A 21926-nucleotide genomic window follows, 5' to 3' on the forward strand; every position below is an offset into this window, starting at 1 on the left:
CTTTCTCACATGTACCTAGTCTGCTTTTACGGTTTTCCATTTGGTAGTATTACCTGGTACCAGGTACTTTTTCAGGACCTGCTTGACTAGGGTTCCAAGTGAGCTGAGTTGATCGGAAAATGTGACAAATGGCATCTTGGAACTTTCAGCTGCATAGACCACGTTAGGTGGTACTCCACTGAAATGGAAAACAATCAAAAACCAAGTAGAGTCGAGTCAGTACAAGTGGAAAAGAGGCTTAGATAAACCAGTTACTGGTTACAATGGGAGTCTGTGTGTGTGGGACAAGTGAGTCTGCAGAGGCATTCATTCAGCTTCATAGATCACCTGGCCAACCTGCAGGCAGGTGAACACAAATCAAGACAGGAAGGAACGTTCACACTAAAACGCCTTTACACAGCTTTTAAAGAGCCTAACCACTGAAGAGGATCCCACGTGCCAAATCAAGATCACCCTCCAGACAAGTCACTCTGCTTTGCACTCAGATTTAATTGCAACACAGGCAAGAATCTAGCACTTCCTTCTTGTGGTCAATACTTTATTTGCACTGTTAACCCCACTGAGTGTGTAAGATAACTTCAACACTTCGACAGAGCAAGAGAGTGGGTGCTAATGCATTAAGTCAGACACAAAAATCACTTCAGGGCAGTAGGTGCAATGCTGAAAGTGAAAATGCGCCTTTGATATTAAAGTTGCTTTTTAGCCTTTTGAGAAAGGAGGCTGAGAAATTATGAACTTGTTACATCCACATTTCCCACCCTCTCAATAATCATGAGTGTACATTAAAGTGAGAGAAGAAGGCCCAATATGTTAACAAATGTCACTTTAACCAGCATAATACAAAAATGTCAGTGTTCTCGCACATGCCAACAAGTTTACTTCTGATTTCTCCTCTTGTTTGTCTCTAGTTTCCCCCTGTCTGTCACTTTTGCATACACTTGTGTAAGTTTAGCCATATTAATCTGAACTATTCTTCACAGCATGAAAGTAGCAAGAGCTGGTGAAAAGGTCATTAGATGATTGCAGACCAAAAGTGAAATGTCCAGATAACCAACTCTGACCACACTAATGATTCATAGGCCACAACAACAGGGAGTAGGCTTATCATGACAAACTGATGGACACCTGCTCCAAACAAAGTGTCAAAGTTAAAATAATGGATCAGGGTAAAGTTGCACAGACAGATGTCCATTAAAATCACTGAAAATAGATAATGGGGGAGGGCATACATGGCGACAATGAGCATCAGTGTACAGCTATAGGCCCGGAAATTTGATTGCATCATTCTGAGCAGGGCTATCCTAAAATTGCATTTCACTGTATGCGTGGTGTATGCCCCGATCATAGCCACAGTGTAAGGTGACAGGGATTTCCCTAGATGTAGCCATGCTGGGACCACTGCCAAAAATAGGAAACAGAAAAACTCACAGAATTCCCATCTTTTAGAGTTAAAAATGAGACAAGAGGGCAGATTCTGCTTTGTGCTTTTAGTGGAACAAAGAGTTTATGACAAAGCAACCAACAGATTTACCGGCAACTTGCTTCATAAAGTTTCAAATGTTAATGGTTGTATTATTTGGCTCTTTGAGTAAATAATGCACACTCACCAGCCAAAGTTAAGAGAACTCGAGGGTAATCAATCATCATTGGTTGTTGATCAATGGTCATGGGAATTTGCATAATTATGATTAAGGAACTGACCTCACAGCCCATTGTTCCTTCAGTGGGCTGGTTTCAGTCATTATGCAAATGTACTGTTTATAAGGTTTGGGGAAACCTGCAGTCAGCTGAGACTGAAGAAGTCACTTGGATGAGTGACGAAACGTTTCTCCCTCAAAACGCTACGTCCAGATGAACAGATTCATTTTGGAGAGGTAATCAACATGACTTCCACAAACTTCAAACTTAAGTCTGAACTATTTAAAAGAGAAAAAAGGCTATTCTAAAAATAACAACCATTGTGTTTACTTTAGTAAATCAATCTAAATATGTGCAAAATTAAAACATTCACCTCTGCACACATTGTCAAAGGGAGGAAATCTAACTTTGTGTAAAAGTCTCAGGTTAGTCCAGACTAACCGTCTCTAGTAAACTAAGTCAGCCTTGCAGCTGGGAGAGGGGCTCGACTTTTACCACAAAAAAGGGCAGTGAGAGACAGAGGGGAGAGAGACCAAATATTGCTGAGCATCTGGTGTGTGTGTGTGTGTGTGTGTGGTCGGGGCCTCTTATCTCTCCCTCTGTGGCCCGCTAAACATGACTAGCTGCCATCTTGGCTCAAAGACACAAGGTGGTAGTGGTGGGGGTATAGCAGCTCCTGGCTCTATGGGAAACGGGAGGAAAAAACATAACGACCCAGCACAAATCCACTGAAATGTGTCGCACTGACTAAAACCACAAAGTAAAAACGGATAGAAAACGAGCGTGTTTCTGAGGGGGGGGGCAAGCTCGGTTATTTTCCAGAGATTTTAGTGCCAGAGTTGCGTGAGAGCGGCAGGGTGACCATTATGCAAGTTGGCCGATTACAGAACACATAATGGGGAAAGAGAGCAGGATAGCGCAAGAAACACACGCAATTAAGTTAAGACTGTACAGAGAAAAAAAATACGGTTTTAGTATATGGTAAAGATGTGCCAGTGGAACTACAAGAGCAGGTGTTTAGGACTGCCTTTTTCCCCCGTCCACATCGAGTAACAAGTGTAGTCGTAAGGGTAACCAAACTTCGGTCGCCGGATACAATGTAACACAACAAACAAGTGCTCATAACAAAAGTCAAAAGGCGGAAAGACCTAAGGAGGATCTGTAATGTAACTTTGCATTTTTACCTCGTCAAAAAGTGAAGTGAAAAAAGGAGCAAAGTTAATTCCCTCGCCCAAGAGCTATGCACTGACCGATAACCGCTCCGAGCAGGTTAGTAGCTAGCTCGGGGGGGCTAATAAGTGGTCTTTGCCCGTACACAATGAGGATGAGAGCTGGCTAGCAGGCTAGCTGAACTTCTGTGTCCTAGCGCTGGGCCAACCTCCAGCGGCTAGCAAGGCTAATTAGCCTATCAGCGGTATTTCGCACGTCGTTTCGGACCAGGGAACGATTCGCTCATCTCGTTTTTTTGTTAAAGTAAAATACTTTCTCCGCCACTCCAAAGCTGTACACGAGTAGGACATTTTTTCCTGCACATTTCAAAGTGTTTTGATGATACAAGGCATGGTAAAAACAACAAGAAAAACACGGTTGTATGGAATGACCGCCTGGCCTCACAGCTTCCCCCCTCCTCTCCTCCACTGCTCTGTCCCTTTCGTCCAATAAAACTACCGACTACTACACATACTTAACACTGTCCCCTTTACCACAAAACACTACAATTCCATTGAAATCAAACTATTATTTATACTTTCATTGTGAAATGGTGCAATTGAGCCACTGTGAGGCGTTTTGGGCGATTTCTGCCAAGTATTCTCCGCTGGGAATCTCCCTCAGTGCTCCGCTCATTCAGTCGGCTAGTGACTCACCTCTACGCTCGAGCCACCTCGTGTCTCCTAGAAGCTTCAACACAATTAGCTAACAGGGCTAACACTCACACTTTAAAAATGAACTAAGTCCAAGTTTTATATTACAAAGGCCGATAAGTTGTCTGAGGAACTGACTCAGAAACTGCGAGGCTCTCAGTGTTGTGCTGGACATTTTTCTTTCCACTTTTCAACTAACTAATGGGACTGTTGTGCGTCTGTGTGAGTGAGCGATGCTGCGGGTGGCAAAGCTAAACTTGCTATTGTTAGCATGTCGGCATGGCAGCTACACGGACCTTCAATGACTTTCTACTGAAAGAAAAAAATAAAACAGATGCGAAATAAACCTGCAGTCTAAAACAGAACCTTTCCCGCGAGTTTGCCCCGAAAGAAATGCTCGTCGGTCTAAAAACCACAACTCACAGGGTGGATTAATGAGTCCGATTGTGCTGAAAAAAGTATGGAAAACTTGCTATTCAGAAGGAATATAAACGATTTTAATTCAGGACCCGGTGTTATTATGGAAGCATTACACTTGTGCCGAAATCTGTTCGAAATTTTTCTTAAATGCACTCAGGGAAAAGGGACATTTGTTAGCTTACCCAACAAGCTCGGTCACTTCGGGCTCTTTATCAAATCAACTCCTCGTTAGTAGGGTTAGTATCTCCGCTTGTTGAAAAAAAATCCACGATGGTCCTTTTCAGTTTGAAATATAAATAAACAGAGAAAAAAAAGTTCAAGTTTTGTGTTTTTCATGAATTATTTCTCCGGCGTATCTCGCATCCGCGACCTCGCCGACTAGTGTGCGTTGCTCTTCTCTCCTTTGTGTTAATTTCACTCAAATCGAGTTTAATCCGATCGATCCCTCGGCTGGTCGCGCTCCCGAGTCCTCCCTCCAGACACTCGCTCACCTTCCTCGGCCAGGGGGGCGCGCTCCCGAGGACCTCTCATACAGATAAACAGGCAGCGTGCGCGGTCACTGACCCGGCCGTGCCCGTAAGTTCTCATTAGGGGATGAAAAAAAAAAAAAACTGGGGCGTCATTTAGAAAAGGGGCTTCTGAAAAAAACCGTAGAAATTAGGCGTATTTTTAAATATGTATTTTAAATGCATTTTTATTTAAAACAAACAAACAAACAAACAAAGGAAAGCATAAACTCAGTTAGAAACCTAAGATAAGATTTTAAAAAATTAGAAGGTTTTGGGGTATGTGCCCTAATGTTTATCATTGTGAACAACTTTAAATTCTTCTGATCATTTATATAATATTTAGGTGAATGTGTAAGTTAGGAAAATACCTGAATATATATGTGTATTGCTGTAATCTTTACAGACTTATTTATATTATTTTTGCACATTCACAACTTCTTCATCTCCCTGTTCTGGGTAAGGGATCTAGGCAAGCAAATGCTCCTCATATTTTACACATCAGGGACTCACAAACTATTGATTAGGGACACAATCATCCATTGGATAAGAGTGATACAGCAGATAACTGTAGAAAGGCCACCCACAATCAATTACATGCTTTGTTAGATACTATTCAGTCACCAGATCAAACAGACTTAATGTCCACGATTGTGCATATGTGTGAATCAGGACTGACATCCAACAGTATAAAATAATTTGAAATAGTCCCGTTTTGTCTTTGAGCTGCACATTATCGAACATATATCTCTATAATTGTAAAGAAAAGCAAAACGTGTGTGTGTTTTTTCCTGCTGCATCTATTTTTGTCTGTCTTGAGTCAACTGCTGTACCAGAGTCTGGTGTTTAATTGGTGATAAAGCTAAAGATTGCTCCTCACAATTTCCCAAATCTGGGATAAACAAACTATAAGTTTTCTTATCTTATCTTTTCTTATATAATTTTTATCTTATCTTAGCTCTCACTGCACAGACACAGTCAGATTTCATGAATACACATAACCTGTTGTCCAGAGGCCATGATAGACTGAACATCTATTTGTGACTGAGCATCAGAGAGTAAAGAGGTGTGCATGACACTGATTTGGAGAAAGCCTCACAAAACTGTACTTGTTGATGGGGCTCACCAAGAAGGCAGTGCAAGTTGTCTTTCTGTATTACTTCATCAAATCAGTTAAAAGGGAAAATCAGCACCTTATATGTTAGCCTTTTTGTCAGGAATTCCAAAGTGTTTCAGATATGGCCACAGTAAATAGGTTTAAAAACATCCATTTTAATGCCCGGCCCCAACACCACATGTCTTTAGGATCAGACTATTCTGTTGCCTGTATTCTGAATTGGGTATTACTTTCTTGTTCATTGTTAAGTTGACATGTAGTGTGTGACAAGAGCCATCCTCAGATATGTTAGAACTATTGAAAATACTTTATTTGGTCTAGGAGTGGGTGCTGCCTGGGTACAGCACACAGTGGGCAGGACACATGACACCCGCTCATTCAGCGTGAGCTGACCAGAGAGTTACCTGTTCTGTTCTCACATGAGTGCAATCAGATATGCGAGATGCTAAATTTGTAACATGGAGCTGGCAGGTTAATGTTTAATGCCGGATGAGGCGATGTCTAGAAAGTTTAGTAATTGTAGTACATGTGGGGAAAACGTTTGGGCTGCTCTTTTTACATGATAAATAAGGACTATTATATTCTTAAATTTTATACAGCATCCAATCTCTTGAAACAATCATGTACATATTAGATAATAAAAACTTTGATAGCAATAAAAGACTGCAAGTTGCAACAGGGACATGCTAAGAGTTCAATTCAATTCAGTTTTATTTATATAGTGCCAAATCACAACAGCAGTTGCCTCAAGGTGCTTTATATTGTAAGGTAAAGATCGTTCAATAATACAAAGAAAACAGAGAAAACCCAACAATCAGATGACCTTTGGCGACAGTGGGAAGGAAAAACTCCCTTTTAACAAGAAGAAACCTCCAGCAGAACCAGGCTCAGAGTTAGGGGAAGAAGACAGGACAAAGACATGCTCTGAAGAAAGCCAGAGATTAGGAATAACTAATAATTAAATGCAGACGTGTATGTGTTTTGGGGTAGAAGTAGTTTTAATGCTTTGTTCTGTCTTTTATTGGTTTGGTGTTATAGTATGGTTTTATGCATGTTTGAATATATTTTGCATGCTTTTATTTTGAAGTATTTTTTTACTTCCAACCCACACTTTGTCAAAGGGATTCTCCAGACCTGCTCACGCTGCATAAATGTAGGGAGGTGAGAGCAGTCAGAGGAGAGACGGAGCATGTACACAAATGGCACAAGCATGATGACTGCAGAGCTTCGGCAGACCAACGGGACGGAGAAGCCAGACAGACTCCAAGGAGACAGGCCCTGGAATTGTCCGTGGAACTGGTGTCGGATATGGCGGAGGAGTTGTATGCAGTAAGAAGGCCTTTTTCAGCAAGACACAACCAGTGAAAAGAGGGATTTCTATGATGGTTGGTGCTAGAACACCCATTTCAAGACTGTTGCACCTGTGCATATATTGTAATTCAATGTTATTTGCTACTCTTGAGTTTTGAACTTCTTGGCTACCGTGACCCCTTCATTTATTTATATTTTTTAGCTGCTCTCCACCTAATGGAAAAGGACCTCCCTCTTCCTTTTCTTTTCCCTCATTACATATAAACACTTGGTGAATGAAAAAGGTGACTGAAGACTCAATGCATCATGGGAATCCCCCAGCAGCCAAGACCTATTGCAGAGGGTTTCATGGTGTTTTAATGATGCACAGCTCTATAGGAGATTAAAAGGAACTCACCACACTCAGTCAAGTGCAGGAGACCACCCTGTTTGAATTACATGGTACTTTTATTTTAAGCCAGCAAATGACCTAAAATATGAGGAACCAGCAGCAATGTGGCGACAACTTGTAATTTGCTTATCATAACAATCTAGTCCTTAGTAGAGAAGCACACATGCTCACACTCACACACTTATTCATGTAAATGCGCTTTCTGTCTTAGGTCTCCAATCTCTACAACTTCCTCCTTTCTGGTTAAAAGGTCACAAAGTCCCTAACATGCTGACATAGTTTGGAAGTCGCATTCAGCAAAACTGCAGAAAACACTCTGTACTTTGTTCACCAGAAAACACATCTTCTAAATGAATTTCCACACATATATGCTGTTTTTTCTTCCCCTAGTCTGTCCTTCATCACCCATTTTGTATATATTCTACATGTTTTGCACTCTGCTGGCTGATTTCCAGAGATATCTGAACATATTTCATCTTCCTTTCAGGCTTCCTCTCAGTACATTTTGAAATTCAACATGCAGAGACTTGAAAGTTGCTTGAGTCACCGTGAACACGGTGTCTGTGGTTAATATAGTCACAGCCATAAATGCGGATTTCAGGGGAGAAGCAGAGCACGCCTTACACATACATTTGTCCCCCACTTCAATGACGATATAAAATAAGACGGGAATTTGATTTTGTGGTTTTCTTTACATTAATAAAGATCTCTTGAACTGAACTAAGGAAAGGTAGAACATGAATGAAGTTGTTGGGGTGAAAAGGACTTATTTTGGGGGTAAATTTAGGAAAAAAAGTTCAAGTTCATTTTTGCCGCAGAGATATTTTTATATTATTAGTTGATTCAGGCTTGGAGGTGAATGATGGCTGTTATAAAGCATTAAAACAAGGTATATTAGCAGCCCAGTAAATGCCAGAGTGAAGCACAGAGAATCACTTTAAGGAACAAAAGTAGCATCAGAAACAAATCTGAGCTGATCTGGGTATATGAGTATAAATAGGTGTGTGGGATGAAAATAATGTAGCTCATTAGGAGGTTATGAGTGACAAATTACTTTTTTCTCTCTGTCTTTGCACCATTTACCACATGTGCACTGTTGTGTAGGGAAGAATTATTTCTCTGTGTGAAATACATAATATTCTCAAAGCCTGTTTGACCTTGGACATCTACAATCCCATTTCTCAAAAAAGCTGGGACAAAAATGCACAGCAAAACAGGAATTTTAAAATAATTTATTTGACAATAATACCAGGAAAACATCTTAATATTTTTTAAAGGCTCATTCTAAATTGAATATTTTCTGAGATTGTCATATTGATATTGAATATCATTTTTACATTTTAACCAAACTAGCTCAAGACTTCAAAGAGCACTTCCAAGTCGGTACAGCAGAACAACAAGAGACAAATAACTAACGACCTTTTTTTAAACTAATATAACATTTTAATGCAAAACAGATGTAAGCTATACTGTATTTCTGATGCAAGAAGTACCTTCAGGGTAATTTTGAGACAGTACGCAGTACACATTTTACAATTATGCTTTTTAATTATATCCTGAAAGACTATAACTTTATTTCTGAAATAATATATTTGTTACAATTTTCTCCAAACCCACATCTTCACTGTTGCCCTTCCAAAATGAAGAATTATCACAGGAGATTAGGATACTTTGCAATGCAGCCCCACTCCCCTAATACTAATGCGACCTTAATGAAGAATAAAATTTCACCTCATGTGAAAACATGTGCTGGAATGAAAAACAAAAACCGCTGAATCCTCAAACATGAGGGATGGCTCCTTTAAAGTGTGTAAGGGTGTGGACTTGAGGAACGTTTATCCTGTGTGGTGGGTGCGTCAGATGTATTACCCAATCAGCTGCAGCATGTAAAAACCTCACTATTATAAAGGAAGAGTGATTATTGCTGACAATGGATCAACTGCCATTGGCATAAAGCTTGGAGAACAGGATTTATGAATGTTTCACCATTTGCTTAAATAAACAATACATCACAGGTCACATAAATGTACTATGTATAGCAATGTGGTTTGCAGACACTGTTCATTGATCCTGAGGATGTAAGTTTCCCTTAGACCCCACCGTGACGTTCACACGTACTGCAGAAGCACTTACCCCTCTTAAGATGAAGTCTGGTGCCTTTTGGTTAATCATGGCTTTGGATTTTGCACCATCATTGGGTCAAAAGTAGACTGCATACTTTCTGACTCAGACACTACACCCCAACTGGCAGTCAGGTGCCCACTTGCATGATGTATTTCCCAAGTGCCCCTTAAGATTCCAAACAGATGGACACTGAAAAATGCTGACTGGGGGAGGCTTAATTATTAAATATCCTGTCACTACTGGAGATAATGAACATGGCACAATCCAGCTAAAATAACCGTGTTGTGACAAATGAGGAGGACACAGTGTTGCCCAACTTTGGGTCCATCTTCTGATTTTCTGTTCTGTTTCATGATCCCACATGTGTGAAAGGTCTTAGATTAATTAAATGTTACACCAATCAGCCATCATGTTACAGTTACTATCAGGTAAAGTGAATGATATGGATCATGAAACCCTGCATCCTGGAATTGCTGCAGGTTTTGCTTTGTCACAAGTGGCAGAAAAAGACTTTCAGGGAGACGTTGTCTAAAAACAGCAAGGAAGTGAGGCAGAGATGCATGAGGTGGCTTTCAGGGAGAGAAAAAAACAAATTAAATATGTTATTTTTTGATGGAGAAAAAAACATTCAGACTATTCTCTGAATAAAAAATTCAGAGAATAGTCCCTATTGCAATAGGGACTATTCTCTGAATTTTTTATTTGTTGGTTAGAATAATGAGTCTTATCAGTTGTACGTCGTCATCGGCTGTCAGTGTGATGACTGCTTGCTTGCCTAACTTGTCTGAATGTTCTGTTTTCTGCTGTAGTAGACGGGTGGAGCAGATTCATCAGGTTAATTGGAGAAGCAGCGGCCCAGTATTTCCCCAATAAAACCCCACCTTTCCTCAGACCTTTGGGAGTTCTTCTTTCACATGCATCTTTGTTTCATGTCACGCAACACATTCAACACCATGCTATCCACTCATGCACTCACACACCCTTACGACTCATTATCCTGATGTCAGCACTTTTCCCCCCGCCTGTGCTATTTCATGTATTTTGTTAAATAATAGCAGCTAACCTTGGTAGTTTTTTTTTTTCTAACGAGTTAACTTATTCTAATGTCCCAAAGATGTGCTTTATTCCTGTAAATGAAGGAGTCTGACATTGGGCTCATGCATGCTGAGTGATGATTCTTGTAATAGTATACTAGTAATGCTACTGACTGAGAAAAGTGACTTGTTAGGAATCCATTACCAAAACTTGAAACCCTTTTGCAGCTGCTTTGTGCATGTTTGTTATATAGCTTACTGTACATCTACCTCCTGAGTGTAACTCAATTATAAGCTAGCCATGACTGTTTCTGAATAACAGGACTAGAGTCATTCTCCTTCTTGTCCTTTTCATGATCACATTGATGTGTAATAATTGTATGAAATAATTTTGATCTTCAACGTTTTTGTTCACACTACTCGTGTTCATGGTAACACATAGAACAGTGTCACACCCTTCCTTGTTCCGGCCCACTTGTCAACCAATAAGCATTCGATCTCCAGTGGACAGGAGCTTGTTTGCTTAGGTTGAAAACCCCTTGATGTAGGCCTACACACAACTACAGTCCCATAAAACAAGTGTCAGCAACCTGATGTTTGCAGGTTTAAATCATTCAATGATGGCGGCAACCTCCACCAATCACAGACATTGCCGTTTTAATTTAGAAGACTGCAGGCAGAACGGTTCTTCTGTGAGTGAAATGCTTTAGTTAAATAAAACAAGCTTGATATCACGCAGCCTTGTAGTTTCTACGAGAAACCAGGTTTCACATAGCTACTTTGTACAGTTACATTATGACTCATAGTGAAAACCCATATGGAGAATATGAATGGCACCTTTTCTTCACGAACCTGCCACGATGATCCTCTCCCTTCTGGCTATAACTGAACTATGCATACTAACTGATGCTGGTGCAGAATAGAGTAAAAATGTGAAACTTATAAAGTACCTAAAGAATGGAATATTAAAATGTGCGTGTTATTTATTAAGAGTAGTCTGAGGACTCTGATATAAAAGTCACACATATATGTAGTCTTACTCCATGATGCCTCAAGGTCAAACAGCACAGATCCAAGAGTGCACACGTCCCTGCTTGCTCAGTTTAATGGATAAATCAGACACAGAGAAACAAAATGTGGACGCAGTACGACTCATCAGTGAGAGAAGTCATCAGCGTCGGGACACGCCTCGTGGCACTCGAAAATAAAATAAAATGACAGAAAATACAACTTTTTTTTAACACTGTATTTTTCCATCTCCACATAACCATCAAAATGACATGTTTAGAGTTTAGAATGTTTTATTATAGTTTATGGTGATAGCATTTTCTTTTTTTTTCTTCTTTTTTTCAAGGTTTTCTTTTTTCCAAAGAACAAACACAGCAAATAACGTTGAGGGGGAAGAGGAGGAGAGGCAGGTAGAAGAGGAAAGAGTGAGAGGAGGGCCACACAGATAAGATAGATAGATCAATCCATTAATAGATAGATAGGTAAGTAGGTAGATAGACGCATCAGGTAGGTTTGGCTTGATCCTCCCCCTGTAACCCCTCTGGGTCCACACACACACACACACACACACACACACACTACATGTTGCTTTACAAAGAATATTCATCATCATCAGAAGAAGATTAATAACTGTCTGAATATATCTAGTATTTTAAAAAAGAAAGTAAAATAAGAACACAGATTCACTCACACTTCCGTGAAACCCAAAACAGTTGTACGGTTAGCCAGGAGCGCAAACACAGCTAGGTTAGATAGATGGGGATATATGTATGCACCATCTACCTTTGCATACATATGAATTTGTGTGCGCGTGTGGGTGGGTGTGTGTGCAGGGTGGATGAGATGCGAAGAAGAAAAACAAAAACCTAAATGTGGGTTTAGATTCATTTTAAATGCCCCGATTCAAACTGGGCTTCTCTCCAAGTCATATCACGGTCTCTAAACGTGCACGTCTCTCTCACTGTGTATGTGACTCTAGCTAATTAGTGGTCAAATGCCTATCTGCAGATAAAAGGGTTGCTCTTTTTAGCAGCTGTCCAAATGTCTCAGGGGGGTGGAGTTAAGGCAGACAGCTGATTTCGGGTCAGATTTATTTTTTCTTCATCCTTTGTTTGATGAGAAACACAGGTAAACACGATCATTTGGCATTAAAAACTGGTAGAGTGCTATTGTTACCAAATAGTTTGAGAAAGGCGTGAACGACTGAAGCAGTACAATATGATCATAACAGTAAAACGGTGCCATTCCATCGGGGATCTTGAAGCCAAAAAAACAAACAAACAAACAAACAAAAAAAAACATTGCAGCAGCCATCGATCAAGCTCTAAACAGTATACATTATATATCTGCAGGCTAACTCTGCGTGGAAATATTAGCTCACTTTGACATTTTCAGCTGGAGCCCGTTCTCCACCAGGGACTGTGAATGCCTCTGCGCACCCCTGTTAACAGCTTGTTATCATTCATACTTGTCATTTAAAAGAAAGGACACCGTCGACCCTAATATAACAGGGCGGCTCGGTACCTTTGGGTTTAAATGAGAATTGTTTAAAACGCTAGAAAGCTGTTTGAAGGCTCTCTTATTCCATCCCATGGTGTATAAATAACTAGACCACAACAACATGCCAAGCTTCAGCTCAAAAAAAGCCACAGAAATCTAAAGATCTATATATACACAAAAAAGCGCCTGATAAATATAGAAAAATAATAAAAAAAAACCAACAAAAAAACCCCTAAATCCTAAATTACCAATTCATTTTTCCTTTTTTTTTTTTTAAACTTCATCATGGTAACCACTGCTCTCGACATCCCTTTATCGTTTCAACTTTCCTGTTTTTCTTTTTTTACATCTCTCCCAAAGAATCCGTGTTCACGCTCAACAGTTTGGTCTTTTATTCTCTCTCCATGTGGTTTAAAACACTCTGTAAGCAGTTTTTAGTGTTCAGTAATACAAATCATCTGCAAATGAACAAAAAGGGCACAAGGACAGAGAGAGAACAAGGACAAAAAGCAGGGAAAAGGAAGGACAAAAAGGACATGATTTGCACATTTTTTTTTATGGACAATATACAGAATGACTTGGAGCCTCCCCCACCTCACAGACTGACAGTGGAATACTTGTATCATCCCTATACACACAGGCACAGCATGAAAACTGACTCAGCGTGTTGAAACATGTCCTGCTATCAACACGGTCTTTAAAAACATGTACAGATGTGTGTATAGACAAAACACAGCGCCCGCTTTATTCCATATAACCAGCCAGTTAAGAGTGTTTCACGTCTACCCTCGGTCATGTCACCATCTTGACAAAGTCGAGTTACCGCAGAGCTTTGCGATTCTGCGGCACTGAATCATCCCAACAACACCCAAAAGAATTCAGAGGAACTGCTGGAATAACACTCCGACAGGTTTGCGTGTTGAATTTTAAATAAAAGCTTAAAGTCTAACCAAAATCTACTGAGGAAAAACTACAAATTAGGTGGGCACATCTGCAGGTGAGGCGGACTCTGTCCTCGTAAACCTGCAGGATGACTGGTTGGGGTGCAGCTCCTAGACCTCATGAAAATGGTTAAGAGACTCGGGGGAGATGAGATGCAGAGAAAAAATGCAGCAGGAGAGAGAGAGAGAGAGAGAGAGAGAGAGAGAGAGAGAGAGAGAGAGAGGTTAAACTGTTAAGAGAGCCTGGACATTTCTGTAGAAACGCAAGAGGGTCGGAGCGGGCGAGGAGGAGGAAGGGTCGAGGCTGGAGGTTAAGGAGGCGCGTTCTGGGGCTTCAGCAGCAGCCCCCTCCAGCCTGGTGGCCTCCCTGGTTACTGGACAGTGTGGAGTTGGTGGTGGGATGCTGGGGTCCAATCTTAATACCGTTAGCCTGGGTGGACACAAACACAAAGAGACCAAAGGTAAATAAAAAATCTCATCTGAACAAGAACAGAATAAAGCCTCAATTTCGCCATTACATGCTTGTGGGAGGCCTCATTATTTCTTTGTACATTTCATACTGACACCTGTCTGTTTAGTTCAAGCTGGTCACTTATTTTCTCTTCGGTCTACAAAAAACATATGAGAACCATGAATGTACATCCAATTTAAATACTAGATGGGCTATTTTTAGTGTTTTACTCACTACCTCTTCTCACACATACCACAGACCTGTTCCTATACAAAACCTGAATAACCAGTTTTCTTTAAGTCCCCCAAGTTGGATTCACTAAAATAATCAGAAACTAATTTGCAAGCATGACTAATAAGTCATGGTTGTAAATCCACTAAGGATTTAGCCAAATATTCAGTGATTATGATAGTCATCGCTTGGATACGCATTGGATTTTAATTTTTGAGAATTGGGAACTCTGCTTGTTCAGCATGTGTAAACACTGTACTGTGTCTCCTTTGTCAAACCATAATAGTGGACTTTAGCCCACAGCTAAATAAAATCCACATAAAGTTTCCTACTTCACAGTGGTATCTAGCACCACAGTGTTTGCTGTGTTTATCAGTGAGGCTTCAGAGTGAGAGCAGCAGTGCACAGTGTGGCAGAAGAAAGTAAAGACACCCTCTGTCTTTCTTTGAGTGACCATTTAACTTGTAAATATAGTCAAAATCAGGCCACAGCCATCACCTTTACTCAAGCGCACAGTGCTTTTGTTACAGCTATAAAAATAATCAGACATGAGTAGTACATAAACTGCTCCACGAAAGAGGCGTTCACAGCGTGAGAGACCACAGCATCAATTCATCTTTGAGTGCTCAGAGTAGAAAAGTGCTAAAGCAGTTCAATTACTAACTGAACCTGGGGTCTGGAGGGGAGGGGAAGGAAAGCAACATGTCCAACAAAGTAAACAGCACAGTTTGGAAGGTAAGAGCAGGTATTTCTATCAGCACTATTAGGAAATATATTTTAAAATAAACAGGGATTTTTGTCCTTTTTTTTGTTTTTGTTTGCTGTTGTTGTTACCCATTTTATTGACCTATTTGCCATTTGGGAGACATGACAGTGTTGGTCCTAGTACCACTTTTTCCAGTTACATGTGACATTTTCCAGTCTGTAAGATGTCACGTAAAACAAGGCAGACCAGTTTATACTATTCTTAAAGGTTCACGTTACTGCAACATTCAGGTTACAGCTTTAAATTCCTGTAATGGAGTTTAAGCAAACACTCCTTTGCAGACTGTTGGATGTCTCTCACTGTGCCCATAGTGGGACCAGGCCCCTATTAAACAACAGGTGTGCTAAAGCTAGGAGAGGGCAGTTTGCGAACATGCAGCTGAGCTCAGTGAGCTATGCAAGCTGGCAACTGTCGGCAGTAACAAAGTTAACCAGAAAAGTTTTTGGGAGCTGAATGTAGTCCCATGGTGAAGTATGTTTAACAGGATAAGGCTTCAAACCAATGCCTTGATGTCCACTTTATTTATCCAACTAACAGCTCCATAGGATCATTCACAGTGTAGAATAGCCCTTTATTGTCATTGTACACATACAATGAAACTGTAGGATTACTATCGGTGTCTAGACACAGTTAGATTAACAAAAATGTAATTTGCATCATAGATTTCTTATCTTTTCGGCTTTTTTTTTTTTAAACACAAGAAACCGTCATATACTGTATAGCTCAATGAAATGGAAAAACAGGCCCAGCTATAACAAAAAAAGTGCAATCGCAGTATTGGACTAAATTACAGCCACCTCAGAATGACTGTGTTATAGCTTTCATGGTGAGATTAACACTGAACCATGCCTGTGGGAGCTCCTATTAGATCTCATCACAGAGGAAGCAACAGGTGCTGCTGCGTAACACAAAAGAAAAGGAAACACCAGCGGCACTCAAGGACGCTGGGGGGAAAAAAGAAAAGCACTTGTAAAAGAAAAGAAAGGAGGAAAGAGAGAGGCAGGTGGGTGGTAGGGAGACACTTTCATCTCTCCCTCCCTCTCTCTGTACTGTAGTGCTCACTTTCCCTCTGTGTTTCATCATGTCTCTCTCTGTGTGGCTATAGCACGCTCTCAGCCTCACTCGCTCTCTGCCTCTGTATATATTTATCTCCTCCACTCACTGTAACTCCCCCTCCTACATTCAGTAGCAGTAGTGCCTCTGGGAAACCCTGTATGCCTTTAAATCACATTTATTGAGCTAAGGCCATGTGTGTGTGTGAGTGAGTGTGTGTTTTCTCATAGTGACTGCCAACATTTCTGGTGGGGCTTCCCTCTCCCTCTCTCTCGCTCTCCCTCGCAGCCAGTCAGCTGATGTGGTTTGGCCGGTCGGCCTGCCTTCGCTCCGTCTTACTGTTACTAATAACAAAAACACTCTGTGGCTGGCTTCCTCCAGCTCTGTCTGCCCACTGCCTGTACTTGAGAGCTGGCGAGCCTGACAGGCCCCAAACTCTGGCACTCTGAATATATGTGTGTGTGTTTGAGAACCATTATACGGCTTACATCATGTGACTACAGGAAACACATTTATGTGCTTTACAATTTGGAGATAACCATCTGGATTGGATAGCCAACTTGGTGCACGTCCACAGTGAACTTGATATTAGCCTCTCGATGGAGATTCACCTTCAGAGATTCATCATGGGGTTGCATTATTATCACAGCCAATCAGAGCATTGTCGGCAGTATTATCAACTGTGGATGTTACAAAAGCTTTTGTCATGTTTAAGTTTACAACTTAATATGTTTAATAATGTGGAAAAAGATCTTGAACCTATAGTGATATCTGTGTTAAAAGGTCCTGACTTTAACCACAATGAGTAACTATAACTTGCATTTTTCTGTAAACTATTGAGCAGGTTGGAGAGCTCCTTTTATTTTAATCTTTTTCTTTATTTTCAGGGCCTCTGTCAGTGTATATGAGGCCATAAACTGCCCACTGTCAGGCATGAGAAGGGGGGAATTTTTGATTTTTAATATGCCGTTTTTAAACTTAAGCTATAGGTTTCAACTTTACCAATGCTACTTACTTTCTACTGTTATTGTTAGCTATTTTCTAAATGTAGAACTAGACAAAGTTTTAATAATAATTCTGCTATAAACTCAAATGTAATGTTATGTTTAATGTCCAATGCAATCAGTCATTTTATTTGGCTAACAGGCTATAAATAGAGTGGCTACTTTTAAAAATAGGTTCATGATGCTGTGTCACTGTGCAAATGTGCTGGGGGGGGAATGGTAAATTTCTTTAAATGATTTCTTTTATTAAGAAAAAAATATGATGTAATTATTTAGTTTGTATATGCTGTCAGAGCTCATAGATAGAAAACCTGAATCAGCTAACATCAGTATCAGCAGAAGACACAAATCCCCTTTGGGGTTGTGTCAGGAAGGGCATCTGGTGTAAAACTCTGCCAAATCAAACATCCGGAGCTACCCGCTGCAGTGACCCCTTGTGACAAGGGAGCTTATACTTGGGGGAGAACGAGAAGAAACCGCCCCCCTCCCCCACAAAAAAAACAAAAAACAAAAACCAAAACAGAAATTGGCCAAGAAAATTGCAGTCAGTGCATTTCTATTAGTTATCCATTTTTATTATTATTGTAATTATTTATTTCATTTCCCCCCATTTGAATCTGTATACATCCTTCTCCTTTTAAGCTCACTATTCAGTGCTGTCACAGTCTATTCCGTATGTTTTTCTATACTTGGAATGTTAATCCTTTTTCCTACACTGGGAAAGCACTTTGAGTTCACTTTTGTCACGCTGTATAAATAATAGTGCTCTGAATTTTAATGAATGGATTCCGAGTGTTTGGATTTTGCACTCTTTATGTGAAATTAGCCTTTCTTACACTTAGTGTTTCACTAAGATGATGATATGAATCTCAATGTCTGGTTCACAAACTTTCTATCTGGCTGGATGGGCAGCTTCCAGTCTGACTGGCTGGCTGAGTGTTTGTTTTCTTGCCCAATGACTGAGACCTTGTGGGATGTGAGGAATTTATGAGCTGGCAAGATGCCGAGAGAGAGACAAGAGAGAGTGAGACAGGGAGAGAGCGCAAACTAAGGAATGAAGAGAGTGTGTGTGGAAAATAGAGCAGAGGAGAGGAGGAACATTGGGAGTTTTGCTTGGCTGCAGTCAAAGGAAGCTGAGTGGAGGGCTTTTTTCCCCTTCTTTTTGAAAGAGAGGGAGCATGGCAAACCACACACACTGCTGCAAAACCACACTGAGGAAGAAGAGGGGAAGGAAAGAGAAGAACAAAGAAGAGAGAAGGCGGCTCAGGGAAGAAAAAAAAAAAAAAAAACAACACAGGAGGAACACAGTATCTCACCTCATTGTTGATATCAAACACTCCTTCCTGGATCTTCTCATAGATCTCCTTGGCTGTGTTGATGAAAGCCTGTCGTAGAGACAGGAAGTGAAACAGACACAGAGGACAGGAAGGTTAAAACCATTTTTGTATGCTGACTCCTATAAATGAGCCTCATGTCATTAGGAATGCAAAGCAAATTTGAGTTTCAGTAACATAACCAGGCTCTGACTTTCAGCCATTTAACGTTTCCATTTACTGTTCAGCTGCAGCCCGAGCTTCCCGTCACAGCTCAAAAACACCTCACAGAACTTTGAAACTTGACATCACAGTGAACTTACCACTCCCAGTTTTATGCTCTCTCTCACATCAGTGACACAAAGCATGAACTGATCTGTTAAATATTCCATATAGGTGTGTCAAGTGCAAGTAACAAAGTCAGACAATCTACATTTAAGTGTTGGCTGCTGAACACAAATAAATTCACAAGTTTGTGTGAGTGGAAAAACACACCTGGCAGGCAAATGATAACCAAAAATGGTCACCAAAATATCTGTGTTTGATGGTGCAGTCTCGACATGATAAAGGCATAAAATGTCTGTGCAGCTGTGCTTACTCTGGAAAAAATGATAACTGCTAGGGTAGGTTAGACATACCCCGACTTCAGCTCTCTATTTAAAGCACAAACAAATCCTTTCAATCCTTTAAGTTAATTGTTGGACAACAAACACACTAACACCAATGAATCCACAAGCAGCTAATATCAGTCTTAAGTAAATGCATTTCATAAAGTGTTGTATGATTAGTCATGCTTCTAAAATAATGTTAAGTATTTGCATGCTAAGTTAACCCTAAAATTAGTAAAGAAAAAAATGTCAACCTAAAGAAAGATTAAAAAAAAAAAAAAAGATGACATCTTGCTGCATGCGACCAAAACTGCATGTAGAAAATTACAATCTAATAAAATAAACCCTGAGAAACCCCCCCCAAAAACAACTTAAAAGTTTAAAAGGCTTTTTCTGCGAGCTGTTTCTAACATATAAGCACACAATTGTATAACTTTGCAGCCTCTTTAACAGTTCATTAGAAGGCATGTAGGTCCATCTTTTATATTCAGTCTATGCTTCTCACATGTAAATTGAGTGGAGTTATGATGGGATAATACTAAGAAGTCTGGTGTTTTTGTGTTTTGATTCTTTAGAACAAATTAGCTCAAACATGTTAAAGATATCTCATATTTGACTTCAGAGGTACACATTTATCATAACTTGCAATTTACCAAATTATATAGACTGAAAGAAAGAAGAGTAAAATTGGGGCTTTTGGCACCCCTGAGCTCTTTGGAAGATGTTCTCAAAATTGTGTTTTGTTAAGGCTTAAAGAGCTTATGATGTACACTACAACTGAGAAGTATGATTGTTCTGCAAATACTATCCAAGCCCTTCAAGCCAGCTTTGAGAATTTAAGGCGATATGGTGTAAGACCTTGTTAGAAGATGCAGTTGCCCTTTTGAGCAGATCAGCAAAAGAGATCTGAGCAGAACACACAAGCAGACAATACAAAGTCTGTCTCACACACACACACACACACACACACACACACACACACACACACACTTTGGGCTTACTGAGAGCACAGCAAGGATCAAAGATGATTGAATAAAGTGGAATTAAGCTCCCTGAGCGACCGGCCTATGACTACGGTATCGATGGATTCGTCTCCAGGGGGAGTCTTTCTGTCTCAAGGGTGCGAGCTGAAGAGCAGCTGGGATAACTGGAAATGCGACACCAGCTCAGATGTCATAACCTTCACTCTATGTAGGAATGATCTAACAATGCAGGCTCATATAAGCAATGGCAGTCAAAACTAAGCCTCATCGGAAAAAACAGGAATGTTCAAGAACTGAAAATATGTCCTTAACTTCTATCTGACACCCTGTCGGAAATAGACTGAGGAGCCCAAGGGTGCACTCTAGTGTACTCTGTCCTCCTCATGCTGTCCTCTTTCCCTTCTTCAACTCATCACTGCACCCTCTGTACCATCAAATGTACTTAGACTTTCTTTTTTTGAGCTAAACTAATGGACCTGCAGATATGTGTAGAAAGTGAAAACAAGAGGGAGAAAACTGAGGTGACTACTGAAGATTTATAGATGGTGATAGGGCAAAGAATAGAGAGTGGAAAACCATTACATGGCTGATGACAGAATACTGGGAAAAAATATTTTAAAAAGCATTAAATAAAGTAAACAAGCAATTAAGCAGTGGGCAAAAAACTAAACAAACAAAAAAACAGCAGAGGTGAAAAAATATAAGAAGAAAGACTGATGAACAAGAACAGAAGTGAGCAGAGGTTAAGGATAGGATCTAAGTGAAGGAAGGGTGGGCAGATGAGATGATGAAAAGGTGCTTACAGGAATTTCTCTTCATCTATCTGTAAGGACCATCCTATCAGCCTCAATGTCCACCCACAGACCCTGACGACAAACCCAGAATGCTGATTGGCTGCTGAATGTCGCTGTGAGGGGAGGCGGGGTGGAGGTTATGAATATGTATGAACTATAACCGGTTGATATACTGCTCGAGAGAGGAGGGGAGGCGATGGGATGAAGAGCAGGAGAGGAGGGAATTGGGGGAGGATAAAATGAATAAAAAAGGGCAGGAAGACACATTGGAGGAGGGGGGAGGAAGAAAGGGATGGGGGAGCAGGATGGGGGAGGTAAAGGAGGAGAGCTAAAGAGCAAATGATGGACGTCAAGGGATGAGGAGGGATGGAGCGAGGAGAGATGAAGGGAAGGGTGGAGAGGAGTGGTATCAGGAGGATTCAGAGGACACTAATGAGACAAATTAATCACACCACACACGCGCGCATGCACGCACATCTCCCCCTTATCTTAACCCGAGAGAGGACTCAACTCATCAGTGGTGTTGGTGTATGCGTCTGCATGATATAGGCCAGGCGTAAGACGGTATGAAGGAGAGGGGAGGGGGAGGGGGGGGGGGGGGGGGGGAAGCAAAACAAGACACACCCAAAAAAACCCAAAACCAAATCACCACTGCCACCCACCCACACACGAACATACAGTGCCGTGCTCCTAGCTTGCATGCTGCACTGTGTAGGATAGGATTATTTATGTGATTGGATAAGTGAGAGAGGGGTCCCAGAGGACGACGCCATGCATTCATTACACACAACACCACCAGGGGTGTGTCTCTCTCAGGGGTGGAGAAGGATGCTCAGAGTGCTCAGAGGCTGGTAAGGTTATTCACCACCAT

At 40.7% G+C, this 21926-nt stretch overlaps 1 protein-coding gene across 1 annotated transcript in view; it reads right to left on the reverse strand.

Annotated features, from left to right (window-relative positions):
• Positions 1-11686: 11686 nt before the first annotated feature.
• The window catches only part of rab2a (RAB2A, member RAS oncogene family), a 30063-nt gene continuing 19823 nt past the window's right edge, over positions 11687-21926 (reverse strand). Inside the window, exons 7-8 of the mRNA XM_003453160.4 lie at positions 18674-18742; positions 11687-14282 (exon numbers count right to left, since the gene is read on the reverse strand). Coding sequence (XP_003453208.1) covers positions 14187-14282; positions 18674-18742 — 165 coding nt within the window. The 3' untranslated portion in view covers positions 11687-14186. The remainder of the gene's footprint in view (positions 14283-18673; positions 18743-21926) is intronic.

The sequence above is a fragment of the Oreochromis niloticus genome, linkage group LG18 (assembly GCF_001858045.2).
Source record: "Oreochromis niloticus isolate F11D_XX linkage group LG18, O_niloticus_UMD_NMBU, whole genome shotgun sequence".
Classification (NCBI taxonomy): domain Eukaryota; kingdom Metazoa; phylum Chordata; class Actinopteri; order Cichliformes; family Cichlidae; genus Oreochromis; species Oreochromis niloticus.